Source organism: Penicillium verrucosum (assembly GCF_028828655.1).
Source record: "Penicillium verrucosum strain IBT 35672 chromosome Unknown utg000001l_segment0_segment0, whole genome shotgun sequence".
In the NCBI taxonomy this organism is placed as follows: Eukaryota; Fungi; Ascomycota; class Eurotiomycetes; order Eurotiales; family Aspergillaceae; genus Penicillium; species Penicillium verrucosum.
Genome location: NW_026643210.1, coordinates 4805074 through 4825950, shown reverse-complemented (window position 1 = coordinate 4825950; position 20877 = coordinate 4805074). Strand labels below are relative to the sequence as shown.

The 20877-nt window shown below is 49.1% G+C and overlaps 10 protein-coding genes across 10 annotated transcripts; 4 read left to right on the top strand and 6 right to left on the bottom strand.

Moving 5' to 3' along the window:
* Positions 1–128: 128 nt before the first annotated feature.
* N7516_001774 (glutamate--tRNA ligase GUS1) lies at positions 129–2397 on the top strand (the record flags this gene model as incomplete). Its single annotated transcript, XM_057214494.1, has 3 exons — positions 129–394; positions 465–853; positions 906–2397. The coding sequence occupies exons 1-3, from the start codon at positions 134–136 to the stop codon at positions 2395–2397; spliced, it is 2142 nt and encodes a 713-aa protein (XP_057076377.1). The 5' UTR covers positions 129–133.
* Positions 2398–2864: 467 nt separating this feature from the next.
* On the bottom strand, positions 2865–3089 carry N7516_001773 (uncharacterized protein; the record flags this gene model as incomplete). Its single annotated transcript, XM_057214493.1, has 1 exon — positions 2865–3089. One exon carries the CDS (start codon positions 3087–3089, stop codon positions 2865–2867), a length of 225 nt encoding a protein of 74 aa, XP_057076376.1.
* Positions 3090–3388: 299 nt separating this feature from the next.
* On the bottom strand, positions 3389–3661 carry N7516_001772 (uncharacterized protein; the record flags this gene model as incomplete). Its single annotated transcript, XM_057214492.1, has 1 exon — positions 3389–3661. The coding sequence occupies one exon, from the start codon at positions 3659–3661 to the stop codon at positions 3389–3391; it is 273 nt and encodes a 90-aa protein (XP_057076375.1).
* A 298-nt stretch (positions 3662–3959) lies between these two features.
* Positions 3960–7148, top strand: N7516_001771 (putative plasma membrane H(+)ATPase; the record flags this gene model as incomplete). Its single annotated transcript, XM_057214491.1, has 4 exons — positions 3960–4365; positions 4414–4637; positions 4694–5392; positions 5442–7148. The coding sequence occupies 4 exons, from the start codon at positions 3960–3962 to the stop codon at positions 7146–7148; spliced, it is 3036 nt and encodes a 1011-aa protein (XP_057076374.1).
* A 723-nt stretch (positions 7149–7871) lies between these two features.
* Positions 7872–9763, bottom strand: N7516_001770 (glycoside hydrolase family 18 protein; the record flags this gene model as incomplete). The annotated part of the gene is made up of 5 exons (XM_057214490.1): positions 7872–9231; positions 9283–9410; positions 9469–9482; positions 9537–9599; positions 9655–9763. The coding sequence occupies 5 exons, from the start codon at positions 9761–9763 to the stop codon at positions 7872–7874; spliced, it is 1674 nt and encodes a 557-aa protein (XP_057076373.1).
* Positions 9764–11842: 2079 nt separating this feature from the next.
* Positions 11843–12070, top strand: N7516_001769 (uncharacterized protein; the record flags this gene model as incomplete). The annotated part of the gene is made up of 1 exon (XM_057214489.1): positions 11843–12070. The coding sequence occupies one exon, from the start codon at positions 11843–11845 to the stop codon at positions 12068–12070; it is 228 nt and encodes a 75-aa protein (XP_057076372.1).
* A 769-nt stretch (positions 12071–12839) lies between these two features.
* N7516_001768 (uncharacterized protein) lies at positions 12840–14026 on the bottom strand (the record flags this gene model as incomplete). Its single annotated transcript, XM_057214488.1, has 3 exons — positions 12840–13437; positions 13506–13854; positions 13987–14026. 3 exons carry the CDS (start codon positions 14024–14026, stop codon positions 12840–12842), a joined length of 987 nt encoding a protein of 328 aa, XP_057076371.1.
* A 289-nt stretch (positions 14027–14315) lies between these two features.
* Positions 14316–15402, bottom strand: N7516_001767 (PQ-loop repeat-containing protein; the record flags this gene model as incomplete). The annotated part of the gene is made up of 4 exons (XM_057214487.1): positions 14316–14850; positions 14906–15121; positions 15172–15291; positions 15359–15402. 4 exons carry the CDS (start codon positions 15400–15402, stop codon positions 14316–14318), a joined length of 915 nt encoding a protein of 304 aa, XP_057076370.1.
* Positions 15403–15957: 555 nt separating this feature from the next.
* On the top strand, positions 15958–17208 carry N7516_001766 (uncharacterized protein; the record flags this gene model as incomplete). The annotated part of the gene is made up of 1 exon (XM_057214486.1): positions 15958–17208. The coding sequence occupies one exon, from the start codon at positions 15958–15960 to the stop codon at positions 17206–17208; it is 1251 nt and encodes a 416-aa protein (XP_057076369.1).
* Positions 17209–18444: 1236 nt separating this feature from the next.
* N7516_001765 (uncharacterized protein) lies at positions 18445–20876 on the bottom strand (the record flags this gene model as incomplete). Its single annotated transcript, XM_057214485.1, has 7 exons — positions 18445–18882; positions 18947–19030; positions 19097–19242; positions 19299–20167; positions 20230–20267; positions 20321–20438; positions 20485–20876. 7 exons carry the CDS (start codon positions 20874–20876, stop codon positions 18445–18447), a joined length of 2085 nt encoding a protein of 694 aa, XP_057076368.1.
* Position 20877: the final 1 nt, after the last annotated feature.

The window sequence follows — 20877 nt, the reverse complement described above, 5'->3', positions numbered from 1 at the left end:
ATCGACTGGATGAAGCAATTGTTTTCTGCCGGAAAGCTGTCGGGCTCGGAGAAACGTGGCTCCGGATGGGTACTGTAGATAATAACTCTGCCCCTCCAGAAATTCTTATTGTACCACACTACACTTCTGCGCAATGTCTCAGTACGAGTTGAAAGTGGCCACTCGCGGTAACCACGCGGCACTTCTGCCGGTGGTTCTCATCGTCACCTCCATCAATGAGGCCCGCCCCACCCCCGTCGTGAACATCACCTACGAGGACACTGCTCTTCTCCAGGATGGCGACAAGGCCATTGTCCAGCTCACCAGTGGCTCCAACTCTGTCTTTGGTACTGCCAATGTCATCCAGGAGCTGACTACCCACTTCCCTTTCCTTGTTGGCAAGGATTCCAAGGTGGTGAGTTAACACTACTACCCCGCGGTCGAATCATTCTTTAAAGTGAAATGTCCCTAACACCACGCAATAGGAGGCCGAGTGGATCTCCCAGTTGGATTCCCTGACCACCCTTGACTTCAAGGCCCTCGATCCCGTTCTCCAGCGCCTTGACGCCCACCTCCTTATGCGCTCGTTCGTCGTCGGATACTCTCTGTCTACTCCCGACATTGCGCTTTGGGGTGCTCTCCGTGGTAACCGTGTCGCCGCTGCGGCCCTGAAGAAGGGATCCCTCGTCAACCTTACCCGCTGGTATCGGTTCTTGGAGGAGCTTTGCCCCTGGGCTTCCGCTGCTGTGGAATCTGTGAACGCAGTTGCCAAGGAGAAGAAGGTGGCGAAGTCCAAGGAGGGTGCCAGTTACGACATTGCACTCAAGAACACCGAGAACGGCGTTGTTACCCGCTTCCCCCCGAGCCTTCGTAAGTTGTTACCGCATGGTTTTCTCTGTTCTTAGGACTAATATGGTTCGTTATAGTGGATACCTCCACATCGGTCACGCCAAGGCCGCTCTTCTCAACGATTACTTTGCGCATGAGAAGTACAACGGTACTATGCTACTCCGATTTGACGACACCAACCCTTCCAACGAGAAGCAAGAGTTCGAGGATGCTATCGTGGAGGACCTTGCGCTTATGGGCATCAAGCCTAACAAGATGACCTACACTAGTGACTACTTCGACGAGTTGTACGATCACTGCATCAAGATGATCAAGCAGGGTGACGCCTACGCAGATGATACTGATAAGGAAACCATGGCCGCTCAGAGATGGGACGGCTTCCCTAGCCAGCGCCGCGATCTTTCGCCCGAAGAGAGCCTGGCCCGCTTGGAGGAGATGAAGAACGGCACCTCCGAGGGTCTTCGTTGGTGCATCCGTGCTAAGATCTCTTTCGACTGCCCTAACAAGGCTATGCGTGACCCCGTTATCTACCGCTGCAACCCAGCTGTCCACCACCGTACCGGTAGCAAGTGGAAGATCTACCCGACCTACGACTTTGCCTGCCCTATTGTTGACTCGATGGAGGGTGTCACCCACGCTCTACGTACCATCGAGTACCGCGACCGCAACCCTCAGTACCAGTGGATGCTAGACACCATGAAGATGCGTAACGTGCAGGTGTGGGACTTCGCCCGTATGAACTTCGTTCGTACTCTTCTGTCTAAGCGTAAGCTCACTAAGCTGGTCGAGACTGGTCTCGTTTGGGGTTGGGATGACCCTCGCTTCCCTACTATCCGTGGTATTCGTCGCCGCGGTATGACCATTCCTGCTCTCCGGGAGTTCATCCTTAAGCAGGGTCCCTCTAAGGCTGTGACCAACTTCGACTGGGGTCTTATCTGGGCCACCAATAAGAAGTACATTGATCCTATTGCCCCGCGTCACACTACCATCTTTAACAAGAATGTCAAGACCACTGTCACCGGTGGCCCTGCTACCCCTTACTCTGACGAGAAGCCTCGACACATCAAGAACGCCGCCGTCGGCATGAAGAAGGTTGTCTACAGCAGCTCGATCATCCTCGAGCAGGAGGATGTCAAGCTGTTCAAGCCTGACGAGGAGATCACCCTTATGAACTGGGGTAACGCTATCGTCCGCAAGGTCACCACCAATGCTGAGACCGGTATCATCACCGATCTTGAGCTTGAGCTGCACATGGCCGGTGATGTCAAGAAGACCGAGAAGAAGGTTACTTGGCTTGCCACTGAGGGACAGGACCTTATCCCTGTCGAGCTGGTCGACTTCGACCACCTGCTGACCAAGGACTCCCTCGGCGAGGATGATGTTCTGGAGGACTACCTGAACCTGAACACTGAGTTCCGCGAGGAGGGTCTAGCTGATTGCAACGTCGCTGATCTCAAGGAGAGCGATATCATTCAGTTCGACCGTAAGGGTTACTACCGTGTTGACCGCGCTTACGCTCCTGGTAAGCCTGCGGTCTTCTTCAACATCCCTTCCGGCAAGTCCAAATAGATCCTATGTTATGATATGAATCATGTTTTATGAGTGATCTATGAAAAGAATGCAATATATTTATATGCTTCTACTTTGCGTTCGGTAAAATGTTATTCTTTTGTAATAATTCTCTCCTTCCTCCAATCTTCACCTTCCAACCTCTTTCCTTCATCCCAACTTGGTTGTTTGCTCCTGCGGGTTATGATGGTCTCTCTCTCTGTCTGAACCCTCAAGCACTCAACCCACTACACCAACCGTCTCATCCCGAGAACGATGCTTACACCTTTGTCATACACTGCACCCCTTATCTACTCGTGCCAATATCTACCATCAAGAATGAGGCTGGCAGGAGGCATCTTTTGGTTGGGCGTCCGAGTGGGATTTTACTACAGGTGGGGAAAGTGGACGATACAATGGTCGCTGTGGCAGTCCTGTTTGGGGTTGTCGAGGGCGCGTTGTAATGGTTCGTGTAGGGCTGAATAAGGTCACGTGTGGCCGAAGTCGATTGCAACGATCTCTCTGGGTAAGTTGTTCATTACCGTGCTTCTCGTACTTTCCATCTCTTGGAATACCTGGTTCAATTGCCGACCATTTGATTCTCCAGACGAGTCATGAAACTGGGGTGGAATGGATGTAGCTTCCGCCGGCCGGCTGTCAGCGGAATGGGCGAGCATGACGTCGAAGACCACCTGCATGCCTTCAATTGACATCCGGACAGCCGCTCGCCTTCTACAACAGAAATGGGCCTAGCTCATCCATTCACCGATGTTTGAATGACTTACTCGGTTCCTTCCATGCCTTTCGGGCGGCCACGATATTCAACGCCGAATGATTGTCCCGGGATAGCCGGGTGCACTAGTTGATGGTGATCTCCACATGATACATTTTATATCTATAACTAATATTTTCAGTACAGCACAATATCCTGCACTCACACACGACCTAAGCCCCTTTCTGTTGTTCTGGCTCTTGCCGAGGGCAGACCTACCATGATCCATGGGTGAATGCCTTATTCGAAGTCAATTCGGGTGCCTGACCCTATCACTGGTGTCTTTCGACCTTGGGCCAAGTAAAATCCTCTATGGTTCCCCTGGATTGGTCGAACCAATTTTGCATGCATCAAAACCCAGCGGGAGTTCTTCGGGTTGTCCGCGGCTCGTCCCTTTCGAGACTTGGTTTCATCATCCTTGAAGTACCGAAGAGGAAGACCAAAACAATGAGAAACATACATCTGTGGACAGAAGATGTCCCTCCCGGGGGCTTCCTGGCTCGACGTCAGCATGATTTACTTCAGAAAGGAAAATTTCGTTACGCTAGCAGCTCTTTTCTTTTCTGCTCCAGAGAATATTGTAATTGTCTCCGATTCCCGTCATCCTGCAGGTGCTGAGGTGCGAATAGAACATTGGAAAAAACTCATTTTCTTTAGTATCATTGTTTCTTCATTTCTATATCCTTTTGCTTCGTGCATTCGTTCCTAATTATAATCCATAATCTTGTCTTCTTTCACAGGTACGTTTCTATCTAGGTTTTTTCCATTTTCCTCTCTCGAGGGGACTGTTAACTGACTTGTAAAGTCAAGCATGGCTGGTGAGGGCAAAGCCGAGCGTGCCGACACCCGCCGCCGCAGCTCACGTATCTCCCGGGCATCACTTAGCGGGGACTGGAACAGTCTGGACGAGTATGGCAAGCTCGTCAAGTACGTGTCGACTTTCCGTGATGCCAATGCAGCGGAGGAAGAGGAAGGCGAACTAGTTGAGGAACGAGTCTGGTACGCCCCGTGGAAGAAGCAGAAAGTCCGTGTCAAAAGGGTCGAAGGTGAAAGCGGCAAGTTTCCTGATGAGTGGACCATGACGGATGTCCGAGAGGGACTTTCCAGTCATGAAGTTCCACTCCGTCGTCGTCGGGCTGGGTGGAATGAGTTGACATCCGAGAAGGAGAATCCTATTGCCAAGATCCTTTCTTACTTTCAGGGTCCAATTCTATACGGTGAGTTGCTATCCCCATTGCTTCATTACCCACGCTGACTTGGCACAGTCATGGAGTTGGCGGTTTTGCTTGCTGCTGGTCTAGAGGACTGGGTTGACTTTGGTGTCATCATTGGTATCCTGTGTCTAAACGCGGCAGTGGGCTGGTACCAGGAGAAACAGGCTGCTGATGTGGTTGCGAGTCTCAAGGGTGACATTGCTCTGCGTGCGCAGGTTGTTCGTGATAGCACTCAACAAGAATGTCTTGCTCGGGAGTTGGTTCCAGGTGATGTAGTAAGTATATCTTGGATGCCCCAACATTGTATATCACAGCCTAATGAATAATCTAGGTCGTTGTCGGCGAAGGTCAAGTCGTGCCTGCGGACTGCAGGGTTATCTGTGACGTCAAGGATGAACATGGCTGGGAAGAGTTCAACCAGCTTCAAGAGCAGGGTATGCTCGGTGGAGGGTCCGAGTCCGAGGAAGAGGATGACCCAACCAAGACCGACAAGCAAAAGGACGAAGACGAGGGAAAGGCTAAGGAGCATGACGAACACCAGGCCAAGAAGGCCCGCAGACGCGGTTATCCTATTCTGGCCTGTGATCACTCTGCCATCACGGGTGAGTCACTAGCCGTGGATCGTTATATGGGAGATATGATCTTCTATACGACTGGCTGTAAGCGTGGCAAGGCCTATGCAGTCGTTCAAACGGGTGCGAGGACTTCCTTCGTTGGCCGCACTGCAAGTATGGTGCAATCTGCTAAAGGCGCTGGGCACTTCGAACTTGTCATGGACAATATCGGAACAGCGCTCTTGATTCTTGTTATGGCCTGGATCCTCGCTGCGTGGATTGGTGGATTCTTCCGGCATATCCCTATCGCTTCGCCTGGTCAGCAGACTTTGCTTCACTACACTCTTTCTTTGTTGATCATCGGTGTCCCTGTCGGTTTACCTGTTGTCACCACTACCACCATGGCTGTTGGTGCCGCCTACCTGGCGAAAAAGAAAGCCATTGTGCAAAAGCTGACTGCGATTGAATCGCTCGCCGTAAGTCTGCATCAGCTTGGACTGTCGGCAAATACTAACAGCGAAATAGGGTGTTGACATTTTGTGTTCCGACAAGACCGGTACTCTGACGGCAAACAAACTGAGTATTCGGGATCCTTATGTAGCTGAAGGTGTCGATGTTGACTGGATGTTCGCCGTTGCTGCTCTTGCATCCTCGCACAATATTGAATCTCTCGATCCGATCGATAAGGTGACGATCTTGACGCTTCGGCAATACCCAAGAGCACGAGAAATTTTGCGACGGGGTTGGTCGACTGAAACCTTCACGCCCTTTGATCCGGTTTCAAAACGCATCGTCACTATCGCCACCTGTGATGGCATTCGATATACCTGCACTAAAGGTGCTCCGAAAGCTGTGCTCCAGTTGACGAGCTGCTCAAAGGAGTCTGCCGACTTATACAAGGCCAAAGCCCAAGAGTTTGCGCATCGAGGTTTCCGCTCTCTCGGCGTTGCCGTTCAAAAGGAAGGCGAAGATTGGGCTTTGCTTGGAATGTTGCCTATGTTTGATCCGCCCCGAGAAGACACCGCTCATACTATTAGCGAAGCACAGAAGCTCGGTATCAGCGTGAAGATGCTCACCGGTGATGCTATTGCCATTGCGAAAGAAACCTGCAAGATGTTGGCTTTGGGTACTAAGGTTTATAACTCAGATAAGCTAATTCACGGCGGTTTGAGTGGTGCTATGGCTAGTGATCTTGTTGAAAAGGCGGACGGCTTTGCCGAGGTGTTCCCAGAACACAAGTACCAAGTCGTACAGATGCTACAAGAACGAGGCCACTTAACCGCGATGACCGGTGATGGTGTAAATGACGCACCATCTTTGAAAAAAGCCGACTGTGGCATTGCCGTTGAAGGCGCTTCGGAAGCCGCTCAGTCTGCATCAGACATCGTGTTCCTAGAGCCTGGGCTGTCGACTATTATTGATTCTATCAAGGTTGCACGTCAAATCTTCCATCGTATGAAATCATACATCCAGTACCGCATTGCCCTGTGCTTACACCTTGAGATCTACCTCGTGACTTCAATGATCATCCTCAATGAAAGCATCCGTGTCGAGCTTATTGTCTTCCTAGCTTTGTTCGCCGATCTTGCGACCGTTGCGGTGGCCTATGACCATGCCTCTTTCGAGTTGCGACCTGTTGAATGGCAGCTCCCGAAAATCTGGTTCATTTCCTCTGCTCTTGGTGTGCTTCTTGCGTTGGGTACGTGGGTTATCCGAGGCAGTATGTTCCTGAAATCCGGAGGTATTATCCAAAACTGGGGATCTATTCAAGAAGTGCTCTTTTTGGAGGTAGCACTCACAGAGAATTGGCTCATTTTTGTCACTCGCGGCATCGCTACATGGCCATCTATCCATCTAGTGACTGCTATCCTGGGTGTCGACATTTTGGCTACTATCTTCTGCCTGTTTGGTTGGTTTACCAACGAAAACATGAAGACCAACCCGGCAGATAAGTTTGTCGAAACCAGGAATGGCTGGACTGATATCGTCACTGTTGTACGAATCTGGGGTTATTCACTTGGTGTGTCGATTGTTATCGCTTTGGTATACTTCATCTTGAACAAGATCAAGTGGCTCGATAATTTAGGTCGTGTCCAGCGCGATAAGGGGGAGGTCAAAATCGAGAATATTCTGGCTCACTTCTCTCGTCTTACTGTTGAGTATGAGGAAGGGGGTACGCCGAAGGGTCGGTTCTCTTTGGCTACAAGCAAGGAGGAAGAGGAGGCTGAGTAAAGGGGTTGGATATCAAGTGGAAGGTATGAAGTCCGATGTTAATCATGGCTGGATGTTGGAAGGATGTTTTTTTTTGTTCTGTTCCTGGCCTAATTAGGTATTGTCGATGATGGTGAGCGTTATTATTATGGCGTGTTCTCGGTGGTGGAGGGGAGCAACTTACAAGAGCACGAGGGTGTCTATGTTAATCTCTAATGTGTTGAATCTGCTTGCAAGTATCCTAATGCCGCTAAAATACCTCTAGTTTTTTCAAGTCTTTTGAATTCAAACATTTCTTACAGATGGAACCAGTTGGTAGACATATAAAAACGAGCTACACTCTTGATTCTACTAGTGTCTAGATGTATTCATTGCATGACAGAATGAAATTACAGCGATTTCATTCGGAGAAGGCACAGAGAAACACATATACTTTGATATTCCAAGGATCGAAAGGACAAAATTAAATATTGGGTATCATATAAAGGAGGGTAAGCCCTGAAATTAGGTGGGTTCAAAAGAATGAAGTCGAAGGGTATAAAAGATGACCAAAAAATCCGAAAAATAAAGATGAAAGCGCAGCGCGTCTGAAATAACGCCAAATTCATCGTAAAAGTTCTTCATATGCGCTTGACACTCCAACAATGTACATCATGTACATCCATGGTAGCCGACAGAAAAATCCCGAAGGGGGAATGAGACTCGTCCATCACGATGTCGGTCTTGGCGGACAACTTCAATCTCTTAGGTACGGCTACGCTGAGCTCGGCGGAGATTTTTATTCAGGCCATGAGTGACGCCGCTAGTAACCTTATTCGCCTTGCGGAGGCCACCCAGCAAGCCCAGAAGGTCGTTGCCGAGGATAGAGGTGAGAGGGTTGCTATCCGGATCATCATTTGAGTCATCCTCGCTCGAGTCGTTCTCGTTCTGTGGACTGGTAGTCGAGGTTGGAGCCGCAGTCGAGGTTGGAGCCGCAGTCGAGGTTGAAGCCGCAGTCGAGGATGAAGATACAGTCGAGGATGAAGATACAGTCGAGGTTGATGATACAGTCGATGTTGAAGATACAGTCGAGGTTGGAGCCGCAGTTGTCTGAGTAGATGTGATTGCAGCAAGAGTCGGCTTTACTTCAGTACTCTCGGGCTTCTTCTCTGCGGTTGTAGTGACTAGAGTAGTTGATCCCGCAGGGTTGGATTTCTGTTCCTTGGTGGTGGTAGTGGTGGTGGTTTCTTCAGCTCCCTTGGGCGAAGCAGTAGCAGATGAGGAGGAGGAAGCCGAGTGTGAGGAGTCGGGTGCATTGGAAGATGACTTCGTCGTCGACTTCGTGGTCGTTGGTTTTGTTGGCTTCGTTGAGTCAGTGGACGTAGAGGCAGGTGCCGAGGTTGACACCGGGTCGGGCGACGACGAACCGGAATCATGCGCAGGTCCCAGGCTTTTTCTAACGTCCTTGATAAACCCTTCGTTGCCGTAGGCCTGTGTGGCATCCCACATCATTACACCCCCAAAGCTCTCGAACTTCTTCGTGTATTCAATCACCTTGGCCAACTCGGTCGCCGGGATATACCCTGTGCTCGCCGCAGTAGTGAATGCCGGCACCCCGACAATGACCTTTACATCTTTGTTCTTAGACACGGTCTTGGCCCAGTTGTCCCACTCGTCGAAATTGTATTTGTTGCTTGAGGGGTCGGTGTTGAAGTTGTTGACGCCGCAGAAGTTGTTGTAGAACTGTACCCAGATCGCGTCGATGTGGACAGGACCGTTGAGGATCTCTTTGTCTGCCTGGTCTGGGTAGGGGCATTGCGGTGCTGCTGTCAAGTAGAACTTCTGCTTGCTCTTATCTGCGTCCATCAATGAGCGCAGTTCGTTGGCGAACGGGGCCATGTTCTGGACATTGGCCTCAAAGTCGAAATCGAAGCCATCCAAGGCAGCATCACCGAAGGGACGAAGGGCTTTGGAGCCATCTTGCTTAGGGCCAAAGGTCTCCCACATCAGCTTCGCGCCATCCTTGGCCTCTTCTTCAGACTTGAAGCCGCCCTCGCTGTACGTGGCTCCACCGATTGAAAGAAGAATGGTCTTGTGCTTCTTTTGGCACGTCGCGATGTCCTTGCTAGATGATGTTAGTCGTCTGGCAAATTGCATGGAATCTAGTCACACTTACGCAATTGAGGGACAGTTCTTCAATTCGGTGCCCTCGAAGACGTCGCAGTCCTTGCTGGTAACCGAGAAATCAATCTCTGGAGCGCCTCCTGGGCCATTGACCATCATGTTAAATGCCATCGGTATCACCTATGTGATTTTGTTAGCCTGGCAATTCAAAAACGTTCCTCGGTGATCTGTTTCCTACATCAATGTCATCATCTAGCGGTTCTTGTTAGCTCCAAACTCCACATCTGAGATATAGGGTTCACTCACTATCACAATAGTGTGCCAGAGGCTGCTGTGCCTTATCACCCTTGCCATTAAAAGAATTTTGGCCTTCAATGTATCTCATGTTAGTATTCACTCGCCCAAACAATCAAGGATCACATACCCCAGTAAACAACGATGTTGCTGGTCGAGTTCAAGTCCAGCTTCGCCTGTGCTCCTCCAATTGAAGCCAGCAAAATAGACCAAGGGAGGACACCCTGGTAGTGACGCATGATGACAAGCGCAGTAGACTATGTGATTGAGTTGTATATTTAGGTATTAAGGAATGAATTAATATATGGGATTAGGGGATGTATGGGGACGGAAACGACAAGGAGATGTCAGAACACCGAGCCTCATCATGAATGAGCATCGCACATCATTAAATAGTATACGAAGTATTTTTGTCCTTGTCATTCTCAAGAAACAATGGCCGCGTTGCCCATTCAGGTGCCTCACACCCGGTGCCCTCAGCGCATGGTATGATCCACATGTCCACGCCAGCGATCTAGAAAAAAAAGAGTTTGGAGCCATTCCTCGGCTCCAAATGGTCCAAATAGTAAGTAATATTTCCAGATGATAATTTCAACAAGATTGTGGAGTGTGTGCCGGGGTCCAGGTTTACATTCCGGTGTTGTTGTCAGGGGACTGGGAGTAGATCCAAGAATGCACCGAGGGATGAGCATGTTGTGGAGGGTGAAATCAAATTCGAGGCCATGAGCATTTGACGATTGGGTAGAGATTGTACCCTATTCCCGGCCAGCTTACGGTCAGGAGCCGCATCCCTTGTCATCTGGGTGGTCATCTCGGGGGTCATCTGGGTGGTAGGGGGTACACCATTCAGTTAAACAATATTTTACCAGCTCTGATTCGACAATCTATTGACAATTAGGTTGTAACTTCTTTGATTTGCTAAGTCAGTTGAATATTCAAGTTCTTTCTACAATATCAAGGTTAATGTTCTTAAAAGAAAGAATAATTTAGGTGTTGAGGAATATTCGCGTAGAACAGGAGACCCAATGGAGCCTCAATATATATATATCAGTAGAACCCATACCACAACCCGTTGACCACAAGTACCCAAATAGACGAGCACCCTAGATTTAGCCTATCCAACGTAATTTGACCCTGTATTGGTCATAAATTCGAGCTATCCCGCTGTAGAATGCAAGCCACCATCACATCTATAGATCTATACCGAACGGGCTTGCCCAATTGGGTTAGCGTCGAATGCTGCAATGAGATTCCCAACGTCGGAAATTATTTCGATCGCAGACAGCTCACAGCAAAAATAGCCAGCATAATATGTATAACCTTGCCCCTGCCAATCTCAACCAAAAAGAAGTTTGACACACAATCTCCCCGGGAATGCAACGGATCACTTACCGAAAACCCAATTCATGGAAGTGTTTTCCTGTACGAATCCAGCCATGGCTGGGCCAATGGTCATCCGGCTAGTTGCTGCTACATTAGTACTAGCATAAAGACGAGAGACCCCCATGAGGTCCAAATATGCCTGGTGTCGCTTTCCCATAAGCTCTAACAGAAGCTAGGCGAGTGTCGAATCAAACCGATCATACTCCAAGTCAAAAATCGACCAGGAGTTACCGGTAACTTCTACAGGCCCAACACCTGTCTTGTTACGGTTACTATCACGATACAGGAATGACCAGAGTCCGAATGCGCTAGATGCATGATGGGTCTCAATTTGCGTCTCCGAGGGGAGAAGGGTTGTTGTTTCATCAGCGTTGTCAGAGGAAGCAGGGCTCGAGTACTGTGGATTTTCTATCATCAACAAACGTGCGATGATATCAACAACCAAAATGCCAACGGGGTTATACCACGTTAACCAATATCCCGCAGCATCTTGTAGGATACCGAAGACTATGGGCCTGCTGATCAGTTCAAGTGCTGGTAAGAGACATAATCACATCCATCACTTTGCTTATATCACCCTTATGCTCAGTGACTGTTGCAGTTGCAAGGCTGACAATTGAAATAGCAGAGACGAAGCCATCAAAAGCGGGAATTTCAGTGTTCGAACGTTGGGTTTGAGAAGGTCCTTTATAGAGGCGATTGTACGGCCTGGTTCTATCATGAGGGTCACTTTGGGGAAGGGGGAATTGTCAGCTCCTTGGCCCAAGCTATCTGAAGGTGGTATATTCCTCGTATCGTTCTTCAGAGTTCTAGTCTTCCTCTCTCTCTCACTTCTTTCTCACTTCTTTCTCTTATTCTCTTTCTCTACTTCTCTTTCTCTACTTCTCTTTCTCCCTTAACCCTCTCTCCTGGCTAGTGCGCGATGGATCACTAATATGCAGGCGGAGCTCAACACCCCCGAAGCACAACACATTCTAAGCCTGCATGAAGAGGTCCTAAGAGACCATGAGGACTTCAACGACATGGCCTCGGATATGGCACAGCGTCTGGCCCTGAGGGACGACCGGCAAGGACGGATGCTGAAGGCAGCACTCGAGAGTGTACGCGCAGACTATGCGGAAGCTTATGGTCCGACAGAATCAGACGAAGAGAGAGAGCAATGATGATGACTCGTCGTGAATGCTGGAAACGAAGAGATCCAACATCCTTGGAATTTCTCTCTCTATTTCTAATACCGTCGGCCTTTCTCCGACGGTGACTTGTATTTTGCTCTACCCTATGTCCGGCGTATCGCCGTCGACCTCCCCTTGTCGGTTTTATGCCCGTTACACTGCGCTTTATTTGATGTCCGGAGACTGCGTCCCCGTCGACTTTTCTTTGCGAACATGTACTTTACCCCAGTACCGCGCCCGAGGTCGGTCGACTCTTTAGGGAGCGGTAGATGTCATCGACAGTGAGGTGATATCACCTTACTACGGGCCCCTTTAGTAGGACCGGTACAGTTAGAATAATACTTCATCTTTACCTTCCCCTAGCTTTCAGTGCTTACACCCAGGATGATAAAGGATGCTTGCGTAGATCCATCCAAGACGACAAATATTTAACCAGTCTCCCAAATCTCTGGGATAGACTATTGAGATGTCATCGTGAAGGGTTCACCTCCATCCCTCTATCCGGAGAACACGAAACTCAAACACGGCAGCTGGGTCGTAGATAGCTAGCTGGTTCTGATACCATGTTAGCTATAAGCTAGAGAATACCCACCCACCACTAAGAAGAACAATTCTTACAAAATCAATGTTTCTGATAGAACTAGTTATGTATAATGGCTGATTTGACAAGGCTTAGCTGGATGCGTGTGTGGCCTGAGCAGTATTACTGCCCCGGATATTGTTTATATTATGACTTTTCTATGTTCAATCAATAAAGAATCTATCTCTTAATCCCAATGACACGCTGGATAGCTTCATCACTACTCATAGCCGAGTCAATAACACCAGCCACCTTGAGCACATCGACAACACCACCAATAATCTTATCATCAACGCCCCGAGTAGCATTAGTGAATTTGACATCCTTAAGCCACTCTGTCGCATCCTCCTCGATATAATTGCAACCGAGCTCGCCAGTACCCAAAAGCTTAACAACACTCGCTGTATCAGCCTCGAAATCCTTGACTCCCTGATCCAGAGCCTGGAAGAGACTCTCCAAGCGCTGGTCTTGCTCAGGGTTAGGGAATAGAGCAGTAGAAGCGACAATCATCCATGAAGGCCACGGGGTGAAAATCTCGCCAATCTTCTTAAGCGGCGGGTTCGGCTTCTCAGCTGTGGGGTGGAAGTAAGGCTTCGTGGTGAATTCTTCCCACATGAAGAACTCAGCGGAGGGGTTCGCGGGCTCGTCGGGCTTTGACTCATCGAGGCCGGACATGCCATCCCGCAAGGGTCCGAACGGTCCCAGAGGGACGGTAGTCAAGGAATCAGCTTTCCAGCCTTGTTGCTGGGCCAGAACAAAGGACATGATATGAGAGCCACTACAGGTCGACGTGTTAGTCTCCAAGCTACAATGTGGCTGCCATGACTCAATGTTGAGGCGGCTTACCTTCCCAGCCGGCTGACTCCAACCCTCTTGTCCTTCAGGTCTGACACCCCATTAATCTCATCTCTATTGCGGCCGGTGACGATAGCCCAGCGCAGAGGATTGTCTACCCAGTGGCCGATAACCTTGTATCCGCCATCTGAATCGGCGGAGGTCTGGCTCGCTTGTTGCTTTCCGGCCAGGCCTGCGACCCATCCCTCTGTCAAACCGATGGCGATATCGATTTCATTGCCGCGGAGGGATGTGATCATATGTCCCGTCCCGGAGGGGAAGGGGGTTGGGACGATTTTGAATGAGAGGGAGGCAACAGCCGGGGAACGGAGGGCGAGATGGAGTGGGGTTAGGTAGTGCTCTAGGTGTGAAAAGCTTATCGTTAGCTATATCCTGTCTAATTAAAAGTGGGAATGACTGGGAGGCGTCGTTGAAACAGAAGCAACTAGCTTGGAGATGGCAATACAGCTTTAGGAGGGAGGGGCTGACGTACCAGGCACATAGCCGATGCGAATTGTGGGCAAGTCAGACATTGTGCAAATATTGACAGCAGTACTGATTGGGATACTAAACAGAAGCAGTAGACCTGGGGGTGCGTTGGGAAGATATTGGCGCAGATGTCGGAGCAGAGCGGCATTCCGAGTGACGCGGGGCAAGCCCCTCACCCCGACGCGCGCAATCGGAGAAGGACCGACAATTCTTTTCGATAAAACGTCATAATATTGACATTGTCTCATTCAAATTACAGATCTATAATGCGGTTTGCCAATGCTAGCTATCTACATAAATATTGAGTCTAGTCTCAACTTCATCCCAGGTATTTCAGTCCATCCGGATATCCTTCTCGTGGTGACCCCAGCGGCCGCTCTGCTCCATAGACTCGCCGGCGGTCTGGGAGGTAGAACGGGAGTGAGAGGTGGAGATAGGGAAAGCGTGGGAGAGGGAGTTGGAGTGCGAGTGTGGGTTGAACGAGTCGGAGAGCGAGCTGGAGTGGGAGTGGGAAGGGGTTTGCGTGGGGGTGTTTCGGGTGAAGTAATAAAACTGGAAGCCCAGGTAGAAATCGCAAATGCACTGGAAGATACCACAGAGCTTGAACGCCCAGGGGATGGTCTCGGAGCTGTTGAAAAAGTAGCTCATCTTCATGGTATCACCGAGAATCCATGCCGCGACGACGGAGACTCGGAAGCCCTTGCACGAGCCGGATCGGTGGTTGGCAATGATTTGAGGGATCGGGAGGGTAGCTTCGATGGCGAGTCCGCTGTAGCCAATGAGGCTGATATAGAATTGCGTTTGAGCGACCGGGGTCAGGTGGATGACGGTCAAGATTCCGACGAAGTAAGCCAAAGACATCCAATATCTTTGAGAATGGGTGATTAGTTTGAATCGCTGTAGTTGGAGGGGCCGGAACTTACGGCTTGGTGGTCTTCCACTGCCAAAACTCATAGGGTCTCGAGGATGAACCGTCAGAGTTACCACCGCTGAAGGGTGTATGTTCAATTCCATTCCGCACACCGGCGGAGGGCCGATTATCGAGCGCAACCTTGAGCAGTGTAATCTGGACCACGATCATGACAATTGCTTGCGTCAACAAAGTGATTGAGTAGTGCTCGCCAAACCAAAAGAAAATCCTAAAAATGTCAATATTTTGCGCCCGACGCGCCGTTGATTGGGATCTTACTTCAGGATCGACGAAATCAGCATAATCAGAGGAATATCCAATGAGAAGCCCCCGGAGCTTCTTGTACGATGAATGCTGAAGATCTGGTCGGCATAGGATGTGATGGGGGAGCTTATAAGGCTGTATATAAGCGTGGTTAGTACTGGGAACTTGTAGATCAATTGGGAGCTCGTTCTTGCCTACATACAAGAATGGCGCGGCATAGTCAAAGGCGATCTGGAAAAGAGACATGGTTGTGTTAGGGGGATATACACGGTCGCTATAACAAACAAGAAGTCGGGTCGACGCGATTGGATGGGGAGGATGCGTCTTGTATAAGAGTATTCCCGACAAAGGAGAGGAGTCAACGAGCGAAAAAAAGGAACAAGCTTCGGGGGGGGCACACGACTCAATGCGGCTTTTTCGCGGGTGCCCTGGATTATGTCAGCGTGCCGATCTCCACTTGCGGCAGGGCCATGGGGCTGATGGGGTCAACGTGGTATGGTTGGACCAATCAAATTAATCATAGCCATTAAATTCATTATTTGCCTATCTGGGACATATACTCTTGGAAGTATACAACAGATTGTACGGCGTATAGATGGCTCAGAATGAGATCATGAGCAAAAGATATTGCGACAAGATATACAGTACTATATATCCTGACATCACGATGAACTGTCGATAGAAATATTCTAAAAGGATCAATAATCCCAACCCACTTCCTGAAACAATCCAACTGAAACAATCCAACTTCGCCTTTGCCATCTGGTCTTTTAAAAAAAAAAGAAAAAAAAACACCTCAAAATGGGCAATCTTAGCAGCCAAACCGCGTTGGGGCAGCTCCAAGACCGTGAACGTTTACTTCGAAGGCGTGAATTGGACCTTGACCTCGAAAAGCATGAGTTTTCACTCCAAAAACAAAAAATGGAAATTGAAAAGCAGGGGCTCGAAATTGAACAAAACAAATTCAACCTCGCAAAGTATGAATGCGAAATCAAAGAAAGAATCGAAAAGCTCCAAGATGTTGAAAACGAGTTTGACTTGAATGGACCCGATATAATCAGGCGGGCGATATCCAAGAAGTTTCAGAGTGGTATGGTAGACACGATCGAAGAAAAACTCAAACAGGGTAGAGATATGAACGCCCTTCAGCGACACCGATATGAGCGGCACGTCTACGAACAAGACCTCGAGGGGAAAGAAGATCGTTTGGCGGATTTCCTCGACGTGGAAACCAAACTCGGAGAGATTGCTCAAAGGGAAATATGTTTGATGGAACAGTACAAGAATGATCCAGAAAAATTCGAGAACGAGGTCAAGGCCACAACGAAGGAATATAAACGATTTGAGCACGAGTGGCAGATGATCCGGCAATCTTTCGATGGACCTTTGGAGCGAGCCTTTGAGTACTGGCGGTCAAATCCTAAATGGTATATGCATCGTGTTCTTCGAGAGGATTGTGCTAGGATGGGAGGCTGCTGTGGGCGTGACTGTGGATGTTGCCTTCATCGTAAACCTTACGAGATTGGCAGTCCTGTAGTTGGGCATTGCACTGTCGAATGTGGTTGTTGCAAGAAGGCTCGGGGATTTGAGCTTTCCGAGGATGACAAGGAGTACTTTGCGATGCGCTATGCGGTCTCTGAGGATGGTAAGAAGGGCCTGGATCTGAAGGATCTCCAACTGAAAAGCTTCGGAATGCAAAATCAACACCTGCAAGAGGCGCTTACTAAGGAAGCAATGAAGGAGAATTTGGTTCGATATGAGTTCTCTGATGGTGCAGTTGAAGAATTCGAACGCTACATGAATGAAGATGACACCATGGATGACGATGAAGCCGAATTCACCGACGATGAGTGTCCTCCGGATGAGAGGGAGGATCCGTACTATCGTAGGATCTGCCTAGCCTCAATCTGGGGATTAGTGGACGGTAACTTTGAGAACCCATTTGACTTGATCGATGAGGCACCAATCTGTGATCCAGCATGGCAGTTTGTCGGTGGCAAACTGGTTGCCCAGGAGGAGAACGATTCAGTAATGTCAGAAACGGTTTGGTAGTTGCTAAAAATGCTCTACATGGATGGATTTCTTTTTGGGGGTATTGTCAAGCTTATTTGCTAACATCAATAGATTGCTGGGAGTAATGGTGAAGCTTGAACTTGTTAGCTTTCAAAGAACAATTCTTTTTTATTTTGCTAAACCTCCGTTGCATTAGATACAGGTGCACTTGATTAAGCGACATACTACGTAGCTATTTGCCCGAGTATTGTGCGGTATAAATTGTAGTGGAGTGAAACATGATCGACATCCTATATCCCAAACAGAAGGGGTGGGTTCCAATAGACTCAAAAGGGGCCAAAATCCCAGAGAGACCATTAGACTTGGCTTCTCACATAGAAGAGCAAAGCCCCCTTATCAACCTTGGCTCAGCAATGGCCATTGCGTCCAGCTTGTCTGATAGTTTCGACGGCTTCTTCAGCCCACGGGCGCATCTGCTTCTCATAATCCCCGATGGAATCACTAAATGACACGTGGCCATCGGTAGGTGACTTGATAGCATCTGCGAGTTGACAGGCATCCACAATGGCATGGTTGACTCCCTAGCCGCGATCTGCTCAAGTTAGTTTGAGTCCGTGTACTCACGACCAAATAGTCAATATATATTTACCGATCACCATGCGGAGTACAACGGCTCTGGAAATTCAATGATAGTAGAGCCCAGCGTCTGAAATCTCCCCATTAAGAAAATCTGACAGGAGAGTTTGATTCTGGCCCATGCCCTGCGTCGTCATGGAGTTCCCTGTACACTCTTTGAGCGCGAAGAGTCTGCGGAGGCACGCAACTAGGGATGGGGCGTTTCTATACCCTCGACCCTGACCACGTCGGAAGCGCATATTCTGCCAGAGATCTATCACGGTGTCTGTGAGGCATGGGTAAATCGTGTCATCGGCCGTGACGAAGTCCGCTCAATTTCATGGAAACGCACCCTCACACAGATATCTTTGTGTTCTGGTCTTTGTTGGGCACTCCTACAGTCCCCGGGTAATCCTACCATGTCCAAGTGTGCTTCTCCTAGATTGTATCTAATGCGGATGAGGAGCTCTGGAAGGCTTCTGTTGACAAAGTGGTATATCTCCGCAGAAATGCTTTAATTCTCGACTCAATCTGGTTTGAAAGAAAATCACGGATTCGCCGGCAATCGTTACGAGTTCGAAATTAAGGAATGATACGGTCCAAAAACCAGAAGAAAGGAGGCGCTGAAGACAAACTATGCTATATACAATGGCCTTGCGGTCATAAAATAGCATCAACGGTATCAGGCCAGCAATCGGCAATCTTCCCGTCATCTTGGAAAGAAGCAACAACAGAACCTTCTCCTCTCAGGGGATCACCTTCCCAGACGACAAAGTCCCCGGCCAATTCTCCCTCTTCGACCTTCTTCGACTGACCTCCAAGGATAAGATCAAAATTGGTCGAAACAAGGGCAATGGCCTGCTGATCACTTAGACCGGCATACTTGCCAGCCCACCAAGCTTCTTGTGCTAGACCATGAATATTTGAATCACTTTTCGCAGCCAGGCCAAGCAAAACACCGGCGTCGGATAAGATCTTAGCAGGGCTCTCTGTAAGTGGGGGCCCTGTGAGGGCATTCTTCTTCTCCCATGTATCAGGGGCACCCCGGTTACCAGTGAGGATGACAGGAATTCCTGCTTCGGCGAGAGGCTTGGCAACCTATTGAGCATCGAAGTAAGCATAAATGCCACTACCCAGGTCAAGTGAGATGATAGTATCTTACCAATGGAGCGCCGTGGCCGCCGTGTATGATCAGGTTCACTGATCGGAACTCACGCTTCACCAGGATCAATTGCGCAATGTCATCCTGACAATATTGAGTCAGTTACTTCAAGAGCGGTTTCAACGGCGAAGAAGTATAACCACAGCTTACCTCATTAAATGCCTGTACAACCACAGGGAGTAAGCCGTTCGCAGCCCTAGCATAAATGTCGAGGCTCCCGGGTGCGGCATCTTCGCCCGCCTGAAGCAACTGACGTAGTCTCTCAATGCCAGAAGAGACGGTTGGTGTATCATCACCTGAAAGAAATCAGATTAGCTCGATCCCGAATATGCCAAGTCAGGAAATCTCGTACTTTTAGCAGCCTGACCTATCACGAGATGGAGTGCCACATCATCCTTCCAGATACCATTATCAAGAATCGTGGCATTTGCGCTCGTGCGCAATCCAACACTGACACCTTGAACAACACCGCCACCATGAAGAGGTGCAGTGACGGCTCGCGTGACTCCTCCAATCCTGGCCCTCGCGAGTCCTCTGCCATCAAGATGCACGCCGTACTTGGCGAAGTGGAGTGACTTCTTTTCGTTCAGTGCATCCCCGTTTTTCGAACCCCAGCCATCTCCAGTTGTGGGTTCAGACCGGATGGACTGGATTCCGAGTTTGTTGCCGAAGGCTACGAGGCCAGGCAGGACGTGACCGTTCTTCAAAGCGATATGTTGGGTATTTTCCTGAATCTCACTGGAGAGACATGAGGATCTCTTATCAAGGCACTTCACTTGACCATCCTCAACCAGCATAACGAGGTCATTAGTGGCACTCGTAGATGGGCCGTGTGTATCAACCAAGAGCTTCTGAATGCCAGTAAACAGGATCCGTGAACCAACCTGCTGGACTTTGGTGCATATATCTTCTTTCTGACCTATTTCAAGAGATGGTCGGATTTGAGGAGCCTCAGGTTTTCCAGAGCCAGATTTTCCAGTAGTCCATTCGTGAGTATTATCATTATTCTTCAGGACAGGCCGGCCATCAATAAATACCTGAGTTGGAGTTGCACCAACTTGGAGCGGGTGATCATCCCAAATCACGATGTCTGCATCGTATCCTGGACGGACATATCCAATTCTATGATCTTGTTGGATGGATCTAGCAGGGACAGATGTCACGGCTTGAAGAGACTTTTCTTCAGACAAACCGAACGAGTGAGAAACTGCGGCCTGGTAACTGTAGGATATCAGGTTAGATGATTGTTAGGCCATTGAATGTAGTGATTTCCGTCCACTCACACAAGGTACTTTGCATAGTTGCCCTCGCCAGTATGATCCTTTTGATGTTAGATGGGTCAAACATCGCTTTACGAAAGGAGAAATTTCATACCGACTTCAGTGCAACTTGGACACCATGATCGGACAAAATTTTAGGCCCCCGTAAATTTGCCCCATATGCCTCTGCTTTGTAAAGCGCATTCTCTGCAAAAGTGGCAATAGTGATGTTTCTGAGGTTCGTTAGCAAATGAAGTCGACAAGAAGAAGGGCACATACTCCTCTAGGGATTTTAACAATTCAGGCACTTCCCACGCTTCTAGCGCATGGTGGAAAGCATTGGGATGGATGCCAAATTCGTGAAGCACTGATAACATGCGCTCAAGATCCTCCGGCTCGTAGCAGTGCACATTGACATTGAGCTCGCCTCGGAGAAGTGCAAGAGAAGTTTCAAGTTCAAAGGACTCCGGTCGTCTCCCTTCGTCTTTTAAGAACTGTGAAATTTGTCGAGACTGGGAAAAGGGAGTATTGTCAATACCAGCAGCCGTCCGACACCAGGCAGATTGGCGCTCTTGCAGCTCTCGTGCCTCCGCGAGATGCTTGCGCAAAAGCCACACTAGACCCATCCGGGTGTTCTTATAGATGCCCTTGGGGTTCTCCCCACAAGCCATT